The sequence below is a fragment of the Acipenser ruthenus genome, chromosome 11, assembly GCF_902713425.1.
Source record: "Acipenser ruthenus chromosome 11, fAciRut3.2 maternal haplotype, whole genome shotgun sequence".
Lineage (NCBI taxonomy): Eukaryota > Metazoa > Chordata > Actinopteri > Acipenseriformes > Acipenseridae > Acipenser > Acipenser ruthenus.
In genome coordinates, this window is record NC_081199.1 from 8,702,793 (window position 1) to 8,720,301 (window position 17,509).

At 40.8% G+C, this 17,509-nt stretch overlaps 1 protein-coding gene across 1 annotated transcript in view; it reads right to left on the reverse strand.

Moving 5' to 3' along the window:
- Positions 1–12,039: 12,039 nt before the first annotated feature.
- LOC117426699 (TBC1 domain family member 10A-like) overlaps positions 12,040–17,509 on the reverse strand; it is a 34,239-nt gene continuing 28,769 nt past the window's right edge. Inside the window, exon 9 of the mRNA XM_059033279.1 lies at positions 12,040–17,144. Coding sequence (XP_058889262.1) covers positions 16,764–17,144 — 381 coding nt within the window. The 3' untranslated portion in view covers positions 12,040–16,763. The remainder of the gene's footprint in view (positions 17,145–17,509) is intronic.

Below are 17,509 nucleotides of genomic sequence, written 5' to 3' on the forward strand. Positions count from 1 at the left end.
AAAGTAGCATTTGCCCAAAGAACAACTTTAGACGGTTTGTGACTAGTCTCCTCCCATCACCAGACACTACAAAGTGAAGTCAGTAGTGCGCACTTTGCTTTGAGAACTGGGAGAAAGAAAGGGCTTCCTAAGTAGTGCCTTGGGCATTTCATTCCAGGCAGGGTTGTTGTAACTGTTACCTGCTTGATATCATATTAAAGGAATTATAGCGAACTAAATAACTCCATAAATCCGTTTTGCACTTCCATTAGCTACAGCTATCACAAACGTGTAGTTTTGAAAGAAACACATGTTATAGCACTTATGTCCTTTCATGTTAAAACAGGATATCTGGTACAAGGTAAGTTTACCCTTCCCAGCAGTCACTTCTAAGCTTACTCCACTCATAAGCAATGGACACCAGTACTGTAATGTACGGTGGAACAGTGTAGGCTACATGCTACAAGACAGATATTTCATTCTTAAGTTTTCATGAAACGCCTTGTTTATACTGTATGCAGCCTGATATCTCCACCCCATTTACTCAGAAGGAAGTACACATTCCTAAACATACAAATTATCCGAATTTCTTATTTTCATTGTTCACAATCCATGACAAAAGCTTTTACAGCACAGTTACTCTGTATTTTATTTTACTTGCATGTTGTTTGGTGGTTTCATAAACGTTGGGGGTTCTCAATAGATAGCGAATATCTATGGCACAAAGTCTAACCAACCGTTCAGTAAGAAAACACCTTCATGTGCAGGAGCAATCATGGAAATACAATAAAATGGTGTACTCAGAATAAAATGATCACAGGTACATCTGCCACCCGAGGCCAGCAGCTCACAGACATCTGCTGGTGAAGCTTCTGCGGGTAAAGAGTCAGCTGGCTTGGTCGTGGGATCAGAGGACACCCGCTGAGCTTCAGTTCTCCAGAGCTGTTGTGGGGATTGCTGTGTTGAGGGAACATTCTAAATTATGAAACTCAACGGGGGTAAAATAATTGGGCACAATAAATTATTAAAAATAAAACGTTATGAAATTGTGGGCAGTAGCTAAACAAATCAATACTGGAAGACTGAGGAAGTCCATGTTCTTCTAAACTAAACATCACAGCACCACCACCCGCCATCCCAGGTACTGCATGTTACCCCACAGGCAGAAATTGAACCTGTGACCCTCTCATTGGGAGGTAACCCTCTTGTCCCTCGTTCTGCACCCCAAATAATAATGAACCTTGAGGCTGCCCTTGTGAGAGATATGTGACCTGGGGACGTAAATTGCCCCCCAATAAATACCCAGCACATTCTTTGAGGAGATAGATGACTTTGACCTTTTTGTCACTCCCCATCTATAAACAGCACCCCAGCAGAGTGTGTGTCTGTGGTGTAACCAGGATCTGCTCCATTATGGAGCTTGGGTTTCTGATATGGGCCTGATATATGATACAGTGCTTCTATGTTATCTGATTTGTGAGATTGTGAACTATTGTGGCCATGAATAAGTGAAGGGTCAACATGATCTAAATGTGCATTAACTGAACCTGCTGTCTTGGTGCATAATGAAGAGATTTTGGTTGGAGATTTTCCATGTATTAACTCACAGTTGCAGAAGGGGCAGAAATTACAGGTTCACACTCCTAAACTTCTAAACCAATCATTAGTAAGCCTGATAAATACTGAACCATGCAGTAACCACCATGGAGGATGATACAGAACACACTAAACTGGATATTAAGCAGGTAAGACATCTACTGAATAGATGAACTTGAATTAGTCTCAAGTGTCTTGGGCCAGAGTCCAAAAGTGCAACAGTTTGCATCAATGTTGTCTAAGGAATTTTCATTTGTGATTATATATATATATATATATATATATATATTGTATATACACACACACACAAACACACACACAGTGATTTCCATTACACGAGAGTAGATGTTAAAACTTCATGCTGATTTGAACTCGGCTCTCGCCAAGATAAGCACCAACTAAGACGTAGCTTTACAGTAAACTAATGTGATCCATATGTGTCTCCATCCATTTACGTTTCCTTCCATATGATGATGTAGATATCCTTCAGTCTGGTGTTAATGGCTGAAGTGTAATGCTGGCTCCAGGGACCAGCTTATTTTGCCTCCCTGGCGCATCAGCATCAGTATATATATATTTTTTGTATGGATTTATAAGATCAAAGTTGGACTGCTCTGCATGAACTTGGAAGACTGCTAGGTTTCAAATACATTACAGAACGCCAATTTAAAAAAAAAAGATCAAAACAAGAAAATGAAGATTTCTTGTAGGGACAAACTAGACTTTTTTTGTCTCCCATTTTGTAGGACAGGAAACGGCTGCCAAAGGTCTTCCATCTGAACAGAGGGTCTGAACATTGAAGGAGCCATAACTCACTGTGAGGGTGCTGAGTGGGGCACTGTGGATCTGTTTCCTGTGGATTGTCCGAGAGACAGGGCTAGAGCAGAGAGCTACAGAGGGCAGAAAGGAAAAAACAAGCAGACACAGCAACTCACGACATGGCAGTAAATAACACAACTCAATTTTTATTACCTTGTTCCTGGAGCCCCACCGACAGAAAAACTAAACCTGTGCTAAACTGATGAAACACCTCATCCATCCACTGTGATGCATGCCGGAGCTCCGACGGTACAGGGGAGCCAAGTCAGATATCCTGTTTAAGAAGCAGTGCCATTGCACTCATCAGTGGGATTTCCTTGCGCACCGCAAAGCTCTGTTGCACAGATTGATAACATTCTGCCCTCCCTGTCCTGCTGGAGATTAGATCATATACTGTACATCTGGCTTTCAAAGCACTGCAAGGTAAACTGCTTGATTATCTTCTGGCTCCAGTTTCAGCAGCCCTGGGGAGGGTAATAAGCTTTGTATCTGTGAGATACAGCACCTGCATTATTTCACTGTTCATTAGCTTCACTCCAACTGTTCAGAGTTGCATGGCACACACACACACACACATATATATAGGTGGGAATAGAAACCAAACTGTGTGATTGTCTCTCCACATATAAGAGGATTATTTCATGAGTGAAATAACCACAGCACCCCATGAATGTTAATGAATTTTTCTGTCTTTAGAACAAGTACAATGTAAGGACAGGAAAGCATGCTGAAACCTAATTTAGCAGCTCCGTTTGGAGATATGCTTTCCTTCGATCAAGCTCTGCACCTGCTTAGCAACATGGCATAATTTGAAACAGTGGGTTTTGCCCAATGCTTCTGTCGTTGGATTCCAAAATGCATGCAAAACACAGGTTACCTGCAACTTCACCTCTCTGCAGCAGGCTCTGCCCCTAAGCAATCATGATGCTCAGCTTGCTGGGAGAAAGGTTACTCAACCATGCTGTCTGCAAATCCTTCACGTCATTGCACGCGGTGGGCAGTTAAAATCCACAACAACATGGAGACTGACATCAGGGGTGGGACGCACACAAGATCTTCAACTGAAGAAACCTGCTCTGTTCTACTGAGCAGGCACTGTGGTCTTTACTGAGGAGTCAGTGCTGACACCGGGTCATTTGCGTACATGGGGCTCCTAAGCCTGTTTAATTTACTTTGGTTATTAAATAGCATTCTTAGAATGAAGTCCTGACTCATAACCTGAGCTGATGCTGTCTTCATTGTGTTCAGAGTGTTTTTGTCCTTTTCAAATTGTTTTTGTTTCGAGAACTTGGTTACTCAGCCTCTATTGTCTTGACTGGTCATCAGCACTGTTGACTCATTAAGAAATGGTCACAAATTGCAAAACAAATAAATACATGTCTTCTAATTCAAGATATTTATCTACGTCCATTACAAAACACAGAATGCCATTCAAATCCCTGTGTATCACCCTGAAGAACTCCCTAGCAGAACACAACATTACCAGAAATTGCAACACGATAGACTTGAAACACATAAACTGTATTTTACTGTATAAACAGAGAAATCTGAGACTATGCTCATAAAAACATTCAATTACATGTAATGCAAACTTTAACTGGAGCTTCATCAATTGGGCCCAGTCACTGAGCACTTCCATCTGATAAAACAATACCCCGACAATCATGGAACCTAATATTACAACAATATTTATATTACATAAAGCAGGCGTCTAACTACAATACCTCATAATAACCCTGGATGACCCCTGATGCAAATCTAAATGAATATTGTGATAACAGGCTGCAAAATCAGGGCTGTGTATGGGTAGGAAGCTAGAAAACAAGACATTCTGAACAATAGGTAGCGAGAAAGCATGTGGTAAAGTAATCTCTGCTTGCACGCCATGTTTTTAGACTATCTTGCACTTCCTGGGTGATTTCATCTGGAGAGTAGAACTGTCCCCACCCCTCAGGGCCTCCTTTCCTATCAGTAACCAACCAGCTGCGTCCCCTAATGACTGACATAGTTTGCAGCCAGTGACATGCTTTGAACCCATAGACACTGCTGTGGTGAAATGGCCCAGCATAAAAAGCAGTAACACTTTCTGGAAGGGAAGGCTAGCAAGCTGAGAACTTTCTTTAACCTAGTGTACTACCAACTGTCATGACCTAAAATGAAAATGCACGTTTGCTGTAATATGTGTTTCTTTCAAAACTACACATTCCTAATCCTATATAGTGGAAGAAAGTGCATGACTGGTATGCTTGATGAAATGATTTGTCAGCTACAACCACTTTAATCTCAGTGGGTCCGGGTTCAATTGATCCCATTGTGACTTATTCTAAGTTTTCTCTAGATTTGTCTTCCCTGTCTGGAAATATTCTAATGCTTAGGACTCAACACACTTCTTAATGTCATTCCACTCATCTGATAAAATTGCCTTTCAACTTGGCTGGCCCCATCTACTCACCCTCTCTCTCTCTATATATATATATATAATAGAGCTGGGCCAGCCCAGCAGAGTTGAAAGGTCACATTGTCACATGCTTTGAATGGAATGTCAGTTCAGTCAAAGGGAGTTACAATTTCAAAACCAGGTAAAGACAGAGCAAACTGATAACTTAATATTAGATCAATAGAATTCAGAACCACTCACAATGACTGCAAATGTCATAGAAAAGTAAAGGCAAGATAAAGAAAGAAAGACAAAGACTAACCCTCTAATTTAGTGTGCAACCCACTATTCACACCTCCTGAGGCTGATGTTGGTGTAAGCTTTGCTCCCCTACTTGGTTTTATTTTGAAGCTGTTAAAGATACAAACAGACAAACATGAGCAAATGTCAGCAAGCACCCCCTGCTGAGCTGAGCAAAGACTGGGTAGAGCCCGGGCAGAGACATACCCAGTGATAGAGACTGCTGGACTGCAAGCAAGAGGGTGTCACATAGCACAGAGAGGGAGCTGTGCCTTAGTGCTGCAGTACAGTAACTATGGACCTTTCAGAAATGATTCAAGGTGATTTCTTACAAACACAAGACTTATATAACTCTTTAGTTAACTTATGTTAAATCAATAAACTGATGCCTACGCCTGTAAATCTGAGAGTGCTTGGTTTGCGAGTCTTATCAATGCTATTTCCTAGTCTTCAAGGCCTCTGCCTTGTTGTTCTGAGATTTATAGTCTTGAGGAGATGTATTGGTTAACTAGAGGATTTGTAACAATGTCAAAGTGCGGTATACATGTTTGGGGAAGTTATTCTAAGATTATGTAATGCTCTAGTTAGACCCCTTCTAGAACACTGTGTCTGTTTTTGGTCGCCTCACTGCAAAAAACATATTATTGCACTCAAGAAGGTACAGAGAGCTAGACTGATTCCAAGAGCTATGAGGAAAGGTTAAAATAGTAAGTCTTTACAGCCTTGGAGAGAGACATGAAAAAGGGGATTGAAGTTTATAGAATCCTAAATGGTGTTAATAACCCAATTCACCACTTCAAGATTCACAGAGAGCAGGACGAGAGAGCAGAAATGAAAGCTGAGTAAAAGCTAGTTTAGAACAGAAATTAGGAAGCACTGTTTTACACAGAGAGATAGACATGCATTGAATAGCATACCAGGTATAGCAACATCTAAAAACACAAGGAACAAAAAGAAAAAAAATAGATTCTGTCCAGTAAAATCAGATCAATAGCCTGCTATTAGGAGGGGGCATATGGTGTCTCCTTTCGTTCCCAAACGTATCTAAACTTGTAAAACACCTAGTTTCCTTTGATGAGAAAAATACAGACATGCATGCAGACTTACCTGCTTCTATTCTTTGAAGCACAGTTCATGTTCTATAGAGTGGAAGGTTGTCTGTGGGCATGGGAATCACACGTAGGTCTTCAAAAACCAGCCCAGGACCTTCTTCTAACCCTGTCCTAATAGCTGAAGGGAGCAGTCCGTAGTCTTAGTCGAATTGTTTAATTGTTCAAGAAAGCAATTAAGGACCTGGCTGGAACAAGGTCCTGGTTTGGAATGGACTGTAAAAGAGTCTCAAGTGATACCTCCACCTCAGGGAGTTTATTAGGGGTGTCAACACCCTGCCAGAATCAGGATTAGGGGGTGTCAGCTGGATGGATTTTTGAATCATTTTGCTTTTTTTTTTTTTTTTAAATGGTAAAGCAGGGTAAAGTCTAGATTAGTGCGTGATATGATGTCAATAGACTAGGCTGGTAAAATGCTGTGTTCAGATAGAACAGGTTCACACTTCGCGCCTCTCCAGAGGAAAGAGTTCAATGAAGCTGCCTTGGGACCGGAGGCAGACCAGTGCAAGAACCTCACCCCCTGAACAGAGACCAGCTGTGGGGTGTGAGGGGCTATCAAAAATAAACGTAGGGCCGTCAGCTGAGATAAAGCAGGTTTAGATAAAGCAGGGGGTCTAATTGATACTAATTAAGAGTTAAACATTCCTGCATGGATTGAGAGGAGATAGTAGTGTAGAAGCAACAGACACATAGTAAAGTAGCATGTGCTAGGGGTTTAAGCCCCTCTGGCCCCCAGCGAATACTCTCTCATCATTTTATCTGCTTCAGAAACATTAGAGCCTTTCCCAGGCAGGTGTTAATTAGACAGTCTCTTCTGTCCCTTCCCGCATGTTGAAAAGCCCTTTGGACTGGACTGGGAACAGACAGCTTGAACGTACTGTTTCATGGCTGCTACTTGACGTGCTGCTGCTATACCAGCTCTGTAATCTCCCTGCGTCTCAGGGCACCCAGGCCTCGTTCTTCTGGCCACTTTGACCTTCCCAGTGGCTAGTCATTCTCTGAAAGACCATTCCACAAGCCAGGCGTCAGTAAGTAAGTGGTGCAGATGGTCTTAATACTGATTACAGCCTTAATATTGAAGGTGACTAAGTGCAGCACAAAAGCCCGATTAAACCTCCATTTTTTATAACAATTCATATATTTAATGAGCAGTAAGCACTTAGCCAAGTTGTTGGCCTTATTCAGGCAGAATCTTATGTCAGGGTTACTGCACATACGCCCCTACCCTCTACACTGGTGACAGCTTCACAAGCACTTTAACGCAATATCGCCCTCTGCTGTCAAACTGGTCCTATTGCATTGAAAAAACCCAAACAAAGTGACTTCTTAATGGTGAAATTAATGAATTGTATAAAAGGTAAAGCTTAACAGAAAACATTTTAATTGTTCAACAGTTATAATCCTCCATCCATCTGTCTGCACGTGATACTTTTTTCATATATCTAGAGAACCACTTATCAAATTGTGAATAGACATTTCATTGGCATTTCTTATTCTATACATATTGTTGGTATTTGTCATAGTCATCAATCTTCTTATACTCTTTCCAGCTGTGGTGGGGGATGTATAGTACTGGCATACTTGTGAGGACTAGGCCTCTCTCTCTCTCTCTCTCTCTCTCTCTCTCTCTCTCTCTCTCTACATAGTATATATATATATTCTGAAATAAATTCCAGCAAGCTCTCTCTCTCTCTCTCTATATCTATATAATTCTGAAATAAATTCCAGCAAGCTCTAAAGATAACAATCATATCTGACGTTTTTCAACAGGGATAAACATTTTAAGCACAGGCTGTGACAACATGCTTCAACAGCACCTCAACCAGGAGATTATATACTTCCAAACACTGCCAGCACTCGCAAAAGTGACATGAGGTGTACACAGAAGCTCAAGGAATTCCATCCCATTCTTCTTGTAAAACTTTAATAACAGAAACATGTCTCTCAAAGTAAATATTACACACAGTGTAGTGTTTGCTTGGGTTGAAACAAGAACTTCATGAGTAGGTCTTTCGACTCTCTTAAAGACTCTCTTTGGGGTTTCTTTGCAGGCTGCGGCACGTTCGCCTGGGTTATTAAATGAATGCCGGGCATTTTTGCAATGTTTTCAAATGTTAAATGGCGGGGGGCGAATTGGCTTTTGATGAGAACCTGCATGATCTTGTATTGGTTCTTTGTGATTTCTTTTTCTTCTGAAAAAAGAAGCCTTTCAAAAACTTAATAGGTGGTGTAGCAAGTGTTTAAAAAACCCCTTCACTTCATTTTCTTCAATATCCCTTTTCGCTTAATTGAAAAATTAATCGGTTATGGAACACCATGGCTTTCATTTTGAGAGCCTCAGTTAAACATGTGCTGTCCTTAACTTTGCTAGATTAAAGACCTTCAGTTTTTTAATATTTCTTCAATATATACAGTGGTGCACGCATTTATTGGAACACCCCATTGCTTCTGTAGTTTTGTTGTGCATATGAAATCAAACCACTGGAACTGAAAATTGTCAGAACAGGCACATTAGTGATTTAATTTAATTGATAACTTTAATAGGCCACACAAAAAAGTAACACAGACACAAATGCATCAGACTTTGAAGTTGTTTAAGATGCCTAATTAAAGAACAAAGTGGTCTAAAATGTTCACACGAGTGCCTGTTTCTGTATCACTGATTAGTGACTGAAATTTGAAATTCTCACACCTTGAGGTTTTCATGCAGGGAGGTATATAAAGGATATGCATGACAGATCTTGGGGTGTTCTACTACATTTGCACACTAGATATAAATATTATATTATTAGGTTAATATGTTTTCAGTAGAATTTGCAGACTTTTGCAAGGGATCTCCATGTTGGTCTGCAGCTATTATTCTCATCCATCGAAAGTATAATCTCAAACAGTTCAAATAAACACCAACATCAGCCGCAAATGTATGTTCAATTCTATAACATTCTTGATTTTAATGTATAACTTTGTTTAAGCACAGTAATTCTTGGTCTAGGTGTAACATTCATTACTTGTTTGTAGAACAATTACTGGCTGACAATACAGTTATATAGACCCCACAATATGCTCTAATAGACAGAACACAGACAGATATTAAGTCTCATTTCAGGACTGGCTAATGAAAAATTTATGAACTCTAAACCACAACCAATAACTGTATCCAGTCAGAATTATTATTTTATATATATATCACTGTACTCTAATAACAGAGTAACATAATTTGTAGTTCGCAGAGTAGATACATTAAAGTGGTAGAAAGTGGTAGAAAGACGCCTGAATTTAATGGAGTCTATATTTGTCTTGCTCCATTAGGCTTTGTTTTGGCTACTCCCTCAGTATAATGAATGATGGATCACAAACGGCGCCTCGTGTCTTCGCTGTATAAATCTGAAACGTGCAGGAGTTCCAAGAATGAGGCTAATGATTTCTAATTGTTAAGTCTAGAAATAAGAGAACTATTGTTGTACTAAAACAAGAGGAAACTGGAATGACAATAGAGCAAATGTAGCACCTGCTTAATTATATAGTTACTGTGCCACTTGTGGAAAAAAAACATTCACCACAAGCAATGGAACTTGCCAGGTGAAGGACCCAAATGATGCCAACAAGGTTCTAGGCCAACCAGCACAATCTTATTTTTTGAACTACTGAGTAGTGTGACTCAAGGTCTCCTGAGCACTGGCCCGCTGTTTCTTTTCCTCAGTTTGTAAGATGAACGTGTCATTTTCTCCTTTCAAATAACACTATGTACCACAATTTTTGTTCCTGGGTTATTTCCTAATTGCTTATGCCTCAAAAGTATAGAAAATGGCTATTATTCCCCACAAACTTTGCTTTTGTGACCAGGACAGTGATATTTTGAAATTTACCTATTTCCAATGAGAAAACGGGCGAATTTGTCTTTTCGTTCACATAAAGTCAGAAAAAAACAACATATGAATCCAAATTAACATGTATTTATACTAAAGTAATACAAAAATGACTACAAAAGATTTAGAAGTGAGTAGTTTATCGAGATTTACGATTATACTGTAAATCAGGTAAATTTCACATTGGAGAAAACGGGCGAATTTGTCTTTTCGTTCACATAAAGTCAGAAAAAAACAACATATGAATCCAAATTAACATGTATTTATACTAAAGTAATACAAAAATGACTACAAAAGATTTAGAAGTGAGTAGTTTATCGAGATTTACGATTATACTGTAAATCACTTTCACGAATCAGCCCCCAAATGTAGTCTCCCATCATGTTCTCGTTATACTGTCCTTGGTAGCGGCGTTCAAAGTCCAGTATATCCTGGTGGAAGCGCTCACCTTGCTCCTCCGAGTATGCTCCCATGTTCTCCTTGAATTTATCAAGATGAGCATCAAGGATATGGACTTTGAGGGACATCCTACAGCCCATTGTGCCGTAGTTCTTCACCAGAGTCTCAACCAGCTCCACATAGTTTTCGGCCTTGTGATTGCCCAGGAAGCCACGAAGCACTGCGACAAAGCTGTTCCAAGCCGCTTTCTCCTTACTAGTGAGTGTCTTGGGGAATTCATTGCACTCCAGGATCTTCTTTATCTGTGGTCCGACGAAGACACCGGCTTTGACCTTTGCCTCAGACAGCTTAGGGAAGAAGTCTTGAAGGTACCTGAAGGCTGCCGACTCCTTATCTAGAGCTCTGACAAATTGTTTCATAAGGCCCAATTTGATGTGCAGTGGTGGCATCAGCACCTTCCGGGGGTCCACCAGTGGCTCCCACTTGACGTTGTTCCTCCCCACAGACAACTCGGTCCGCTGTGGCCAGTCCCGCCTGTGGTAGTGCGCCTTGGTGTCCCTGCTGTCCCAAAGGCAAAGATAGCAGGGAAACTTGGTAAAACCGCCTTGGAGACCCATCAGGAATGCCACCATTGCAGCCTCTTGATGCCATCTCAGAAAAATGCAGATATGTATCCACTTAGGCAGCTGGAACTAAACTGAACTGGTGGGCTTCAGGCCCCTGTATTTATACTACTATTTATATTACTGGAAAGTTCTAGAAGTTACTCCAAGTTTACTCAGCACTGAATCTATCTGGAATGTTCTGGAAAATAGGTAAATTTCAAAATATCACTGTCCTGGTCACAAAAGCAAAGTTTGTGGGGAATAATAGCCATTTTCTATACTTTTGAGGCATAAGCAATTAGGAAATAACACTTACTACCCAGGAACCAAAAAAAAATAATAATAATTGTTACACGGTGTAATTGGACTGAAGGAAACATGCAATCAACCAAGACCTGAAAACTTCTGGTCAAAATGTTCGTCTGCTTGCCTTAGCAGTTTACTCTGGGTTGGGGAGGCAAAACTGTCAGGGTGTGTCACAGCGACCCCTACAGGCCAGTGAGCTCAAGCAGACACCTGCAGGGCTTCTGTGGGTGTAAAGAAAGAATTCGCTTGGGAATCAGAGGATGCCCGCTGATCTTCAGCGCTCTTGAACTGCTGTGAGAGAACATAATTCACATTCGAACTTAGGAAGAAAAATGGGGGGGGGGGGGGGGGAATATATTTATATAGTGGGCCCTGATATTACAATTTGAATTTCACCAACTCAAGGTCAGAGAGGTCAGTAAGTGAAGTGGATATCAGCTGTATCTTACTCTATATGGTAATATTTATACATACGTACATATAAGCTTTTACACGTTGACAACAATGCAATGAATGTAATGTAAATCGTTTTGAATTAAATCTGTAATTGAAATTATATATATATATATATATATATATATATATATATATATATATATATATATATATATATACACACACACACACACACACTTTTACTGTTTATATTAATAAGTACTACAAAATAAAAAAAATTCAGAAAGTCGAGCATAGTATCAAATTTATTTCAGGTAAATGGAGTTTGTACAGAAACAGTATTAAATACAACAGGACTGATTTCTGAATACACTATATATAAAATCACCCCCTCCCATTGCCCAAAAGAAGCAGCTGCTGGGCGTGTCGGGGGCTCTGTGGTATTTCATCGACAGGGAAACTCAGGCATGCACCGCGATCTCTTAGAAACAAAGGCTGACTCACTGGAACCAACCCAGCAGTCTGGTTTACGAGGGTCTTGGTTTTGAACAGCGTTCGTGAGTAATCTGTACTGTTCTGTGTCTGGATCAGTGGTACTCGAGATTCAATCCAGTCCAGGTTTTTACTCCAAGCAGGTTCTAATGTAGTTAACTGAAGCTGCTAAGGGGCAATTCATTCATTTAGGACAAGGACTGGAATAGATCTCAAGTACCACTGGCCTAAATGGTCCCATAATTTACTGCATATGCAGTATAAAATTAATTTTGTACAACTCAAAACTAAACTTTCCTCTCTATCACTGGTTATTGTTGTGCAGGTGATCATCTTTGTTAACTCTGCGGATATGCCCTCTCTCTTCCTGGCTGAAGGTCAAGAACACTGTCCAGCTCCTATGGTCCTCATGACTCAGTCGTTAATGGCTGTCGAGTTTGTGATTTTCATTGGTACTGCAAGAAGTAGCTTTGGATGCAGTCAAGAACCAACGATACCAGGAAGCAGTGGTTTAGACACTTTAAATCTATAGTATATAGTTTGTATAATCCAATACCTCACTCAGCACAACAAGAAGGACTAGTGATAATGAGGCTATTGAGCACAATGTATGACAGAGCTTGGTTATCATTTATTTAAGAATATCTGGATTTACCGCTCAACAGACTGTAGAGCTAGTAAACAATACAGTTGGAGGAATGGTTTATAGTCGAGTCGGTTTCCAGTTTGGTAAAGCCGCTATACAAAAAAACAACAAAATACAATACCTGGAGTCTCCATTTAAAAAAAAAGCTTATACATTCCTTATAAAAGTGCTAGAAAAGTCATATATTCATTAGTGTCATCATGGCATTCACGTCCAAGCATTACAACGTGAGAACTTTTTAAGTTCCTTTTATTTTGTTGTTTTAGGTATTGCCCATACATCTGTAATAAATCGGGTCTTTCGAATAAGCCAGCAGTCTGAAATTTGGGAGGTCAAAGTGTCTTCCAAAGCACTTGATGGAAAAAGGAATGATTTCATCGTGTGTTTTTGTAATTGAAACATGAAACACAGACAAAATAGGAATGGAAGCAAACTCTTTAAAAATCACCCTTCGTTTTCATTTGCCACAATAATCAATAAAAGTTAAGACTGTACAGTTTAGTGCACGTTTACAAACATCTGAGACAATTACTGTGTCACCACCCCATCAGCTCATTCCCTAGTAGCTTCAAACGTATTTTCCTTGTATGATATTTGCAATCATTCCGAGTTGCTCTTCAGTTCTAGTTTTAGTCAAAGATATACGTAACCTAGGCTAGATTTTGTCATGACAGAAGTTAGAACCAGCGAAGAAAAAGGAAGTGGACAGTAAAGAAAATAAAGAACATTTATTTGAAAGCTACTTTACTGAATTATAACTCGGCCTGTCTGTATTGAAGGAATGGTTACCGAGAACATGAATCTACTTCTGTTGGTTTAAAATGTAACCCTTGCTGTAAAAGCCCTTGTACCATAAACATATCTGAACAATTACAAATCGACTCCACTTAGCTGCAGTCACTTTAAAGACATTAAATACTTTCTCCTTCGAAAAAGAAAATGGTTTAGTGATGGAGTTTGGAATGTGATCATTTGAATAATTCAACACTGATTGGTCCGTCCACCACAGATTAAGACACACCCTGTGTTTGCTAGAGAATTTCGATCATGCAGCTTCTTTAATAAGGCATCTATTTCTTTGGTCCAGAACTTCCACTTCTGGCCTGTTCTCAAGCTCTTAACTTCTGTTACAAAACCAGGAATACAAATGATGTGGTACTTTATAAACACAGGTTTTAAATTTAATTTTAATATTCTCACTCAATACTATATATGACAATTTGCTACTGCTGGTCAAGATTCCTTCCAGTGGTCTAGTTGCAAACAGACTGAGTGACTTACAGCAAATTCTGAACCGACAAAAAAAAAGGAACCAAAAGATTCTCAGCACCATAAGAATGCTCTGTAAATAGAAGATAAAGCCTGGAGTTCAATGCTTTGAGATTAGACCCCCAGGGGTAACATACAGATACAGTGCGACAAGTAAATGACTGCATGTCACATGTTTGCGGATCTAAATAAACGTTTTGAAAAGCTGTTCCCAGCCCTGAGTGACTGCAGGTAAGAGGAGCCCGCTGTTTAGATCATCATGCGTTGAACACTGTTCTATACAAATGTGTATATGGTGGCTGTTGAGATCACAAAAACAGAACACTGTGCTAAGGCTATGGAAATTATTTTCCTGGCCATTATTTAATTCAGTTGATAAGACAACCCCTCTCAGGATAGGAGTTTACAGTTTTATCCTATTTTGGTTGTGTGTTTTATTTAGACTTGTTGGTTTTTCAGAGGCTCACAAAATACCATAATAAAGTCAACAAGAAAGAGTCTGGTATGACGGACACCTGTTTTATTTGTTGGGTTTTTTCTTAACTTGGAAATCTCCGCCTGGCCACATTTGATCAGACAATGAGTTCACTGGTCAGACTGAATATTGTGTTTCAATAAAAGAACACGATTCTGTGAACCCCTGAAAAATAAATGTTGAAAGTCTTGTTTTATTTCACTTTAGAAAAGCAGTCATACCCCACTTCAACCACTAGGGAGAACCAACCTAAAAAATCCCTTTCATCCACTTGATACTTTGTGTAAAGAGACCAGTTCAGATTCCACTGGAAATAATTACATGGAGATGAAGTTTGCTTGAAGTAGTGACAGGCTGAACTTGAAAACAAGCCACATCCAGATAACACATTAAATATACATGCGCATGACCATTTTCAAAGAACTCTCGTCACAGGTTTCTTTTGTTGCTTGTGCATTGAATCATACATCCAGTATCAAAGTGCATGAGCTTATGTTTTAATTCTATACCATGTATTTGAAGAAACAAAACAAAAAAAATCTATATAGTCCAGAAAGCTATAACATATACGACTGGGTATCTGACAGATCCAATTCACACCCCTACTACCACCTCTTCAACCACGCACACACACACAAAAACAACAGTTTCCATTGCTATTTTTGAGATGCTAAAATACAGCCTTTCCTCATAGGTTAAAAACCTTTCTAGATTGAGTTAATAAAGCAAGTATCTTCTCTAAACACTCAAAAGCCTGCGTCTGTTCGGGGAGTTTGTGTATGTGTGTGTGTGTGGGTGTGGGTGTGTGTGGGTGTGGGTGTGTGTGGGTGTGTGTGGGTGTGAGGGTGTGAGGGTGTGTGGACCTCCATACTCTTAGAAAATACCAATTACAACCAACCACCATGGAGAAAAATCCTTTCAAGTTCCCAAAAGAGTACGAGATACGGATCTGGGTAAACACCAAAATGGGGGCATTTGTGGCTGCTTATTGGAGGTGCGTCTGCCATTCACAACATGTGTTCTGTGGGTTCACTGGCTGGCAAGAACAGATGTAGCTGGCGGCTGTAAATACAGATTTAGAAAGTTTTGTCAAACAGAAAGAGGCTCAAGCCTAGTTCAAGCCCTGGGTCGGGGCTTTTGTTCCCTTATACTAGAGAAGCTTGGCCCATCCAGTCCAGGTCTTTGTTCCAAGAATATCCTTTACTGTTTGACCAATTAAGCCTCTAACCTTCAGTCAACTAACCAATTTAACCTGGAGGAGAATGCAACAGCCTTCACAGCATCACCTGCGCAGTACTATCTATCAGAGGGAAGGATTACCCACAGAAAAGAAACACAGGGGTTAAAACAAGCTATGAGCAGAGGAAAAGGAAAATACCAATAACATCCTGCAATACCAAGGAGATAGCCAGCTACTTCCATCACTGTGGGATAGCTACACACGATTCCATTTAAAGAACGTGGCAGAAAAGGAGATACCCAGCTACTTCCATCACTGTGGGATAGCTACACACAATTCCATTTAAATAACATGGCAGAAAAGGTCAGGTGCTGGTACTTGGCTTGTATTGGTGTAAAATACCATCAGGAGACACTTTGTCAAAACACCCTGAGCTTAACCACATCCAGGTAGCAGCTTCATTCCCTCCTGTTCCACCAGAGTCACACAAACAAACTGCAGACAAGCTAATGCTGCACGAGATGCCCAGAACCTCTGTTGCATTCAGAATCAGCTATTGCTTCAAATACCTGTATACCTGGATCATCTTTAAATTTCACCATACCGTGGGTTCATTGGCACCTTGACAGGGAGCTATTCCATATATGAGCAGGTAGTGGCATTCTTATTCACTACCAGTGGAAAGATCCCCAGCGAACAGATGAACAGACTTCAGAGTTGTAAAATACTATCTAAATGAACTAAATCTCTCGCAGCACTAGGTGACACAGCCACAGTTAATTAGTGGGGATACCCTGATGGAACAGGGAGTATAATATAAAATAATCTGAAGAATACAGGGAGTCCTGAGGGATTCCATAACAGTGGCGTCAGTTGGGGCGATCCTGCCCCTTTTGATGAAACCTTTGAATGGGAACAGGATGTGGTAACACGGCTCACAATAGAAGGGCTACAGGTAGGTGTCCTGCTCAGTGCTGCTGGAGCTTAGGCTCTGGTTGGACTGCTGCAGGGGAGTGTCTTTCTGGAGGGTGGGGCTTGGAGGGTGGGCAGGGCTCAGGGTCTCTGGGGTGGGATTGCTGGGGGGATCTTGTTTGTTCTTCCCTTTCTTCTTCTGTTTAGAGCTGGCGTCTTCCAGGGGGGGTTCCACGATGATAGTGGGAGCCTGGAGCAGGTCTTTGTGGGTGGGTGGATCGGCGATCATGATGGCCCGGGCACCGTGCATTCTGGGAGGGGACTTGCAGCGCAGCTCTCCGTGCGTCTCCTTCCAGCGCTTCAGCTGCACCAGGTGCTCCTTCTCAATGTCGCGCTCCGACACCTGCAGCTCGATTATCTGAGGACAAACAGCACACACAGCGCTTTAGGCCGGCAGACCACTACTTATTTCCTATAATTTTACTCAAAACTGCTCATTTAGAGAGAGTGCCCCCTACTGGCCAACCAACACCACCATGGGTATTCCCCCATCCTATAACAGTACTCCGCCTTTATAACGCTGTAGTGAGAAGCCATTAGTCACGAGACGTAGCTATTTGTGTTCTGCCTTCTAACAAGTATGAAAGTGCTAGTGGAATGGCATTATGGGGCAAATGGGAGCCATGACCATATAAAGGGGAGTACTGTGCTAACCAGGCCCAGCCCAGCTTCTAGATCAGACAAGACACACGAGGGAAAGAGTCTCTCCAGACTCCAGATCCT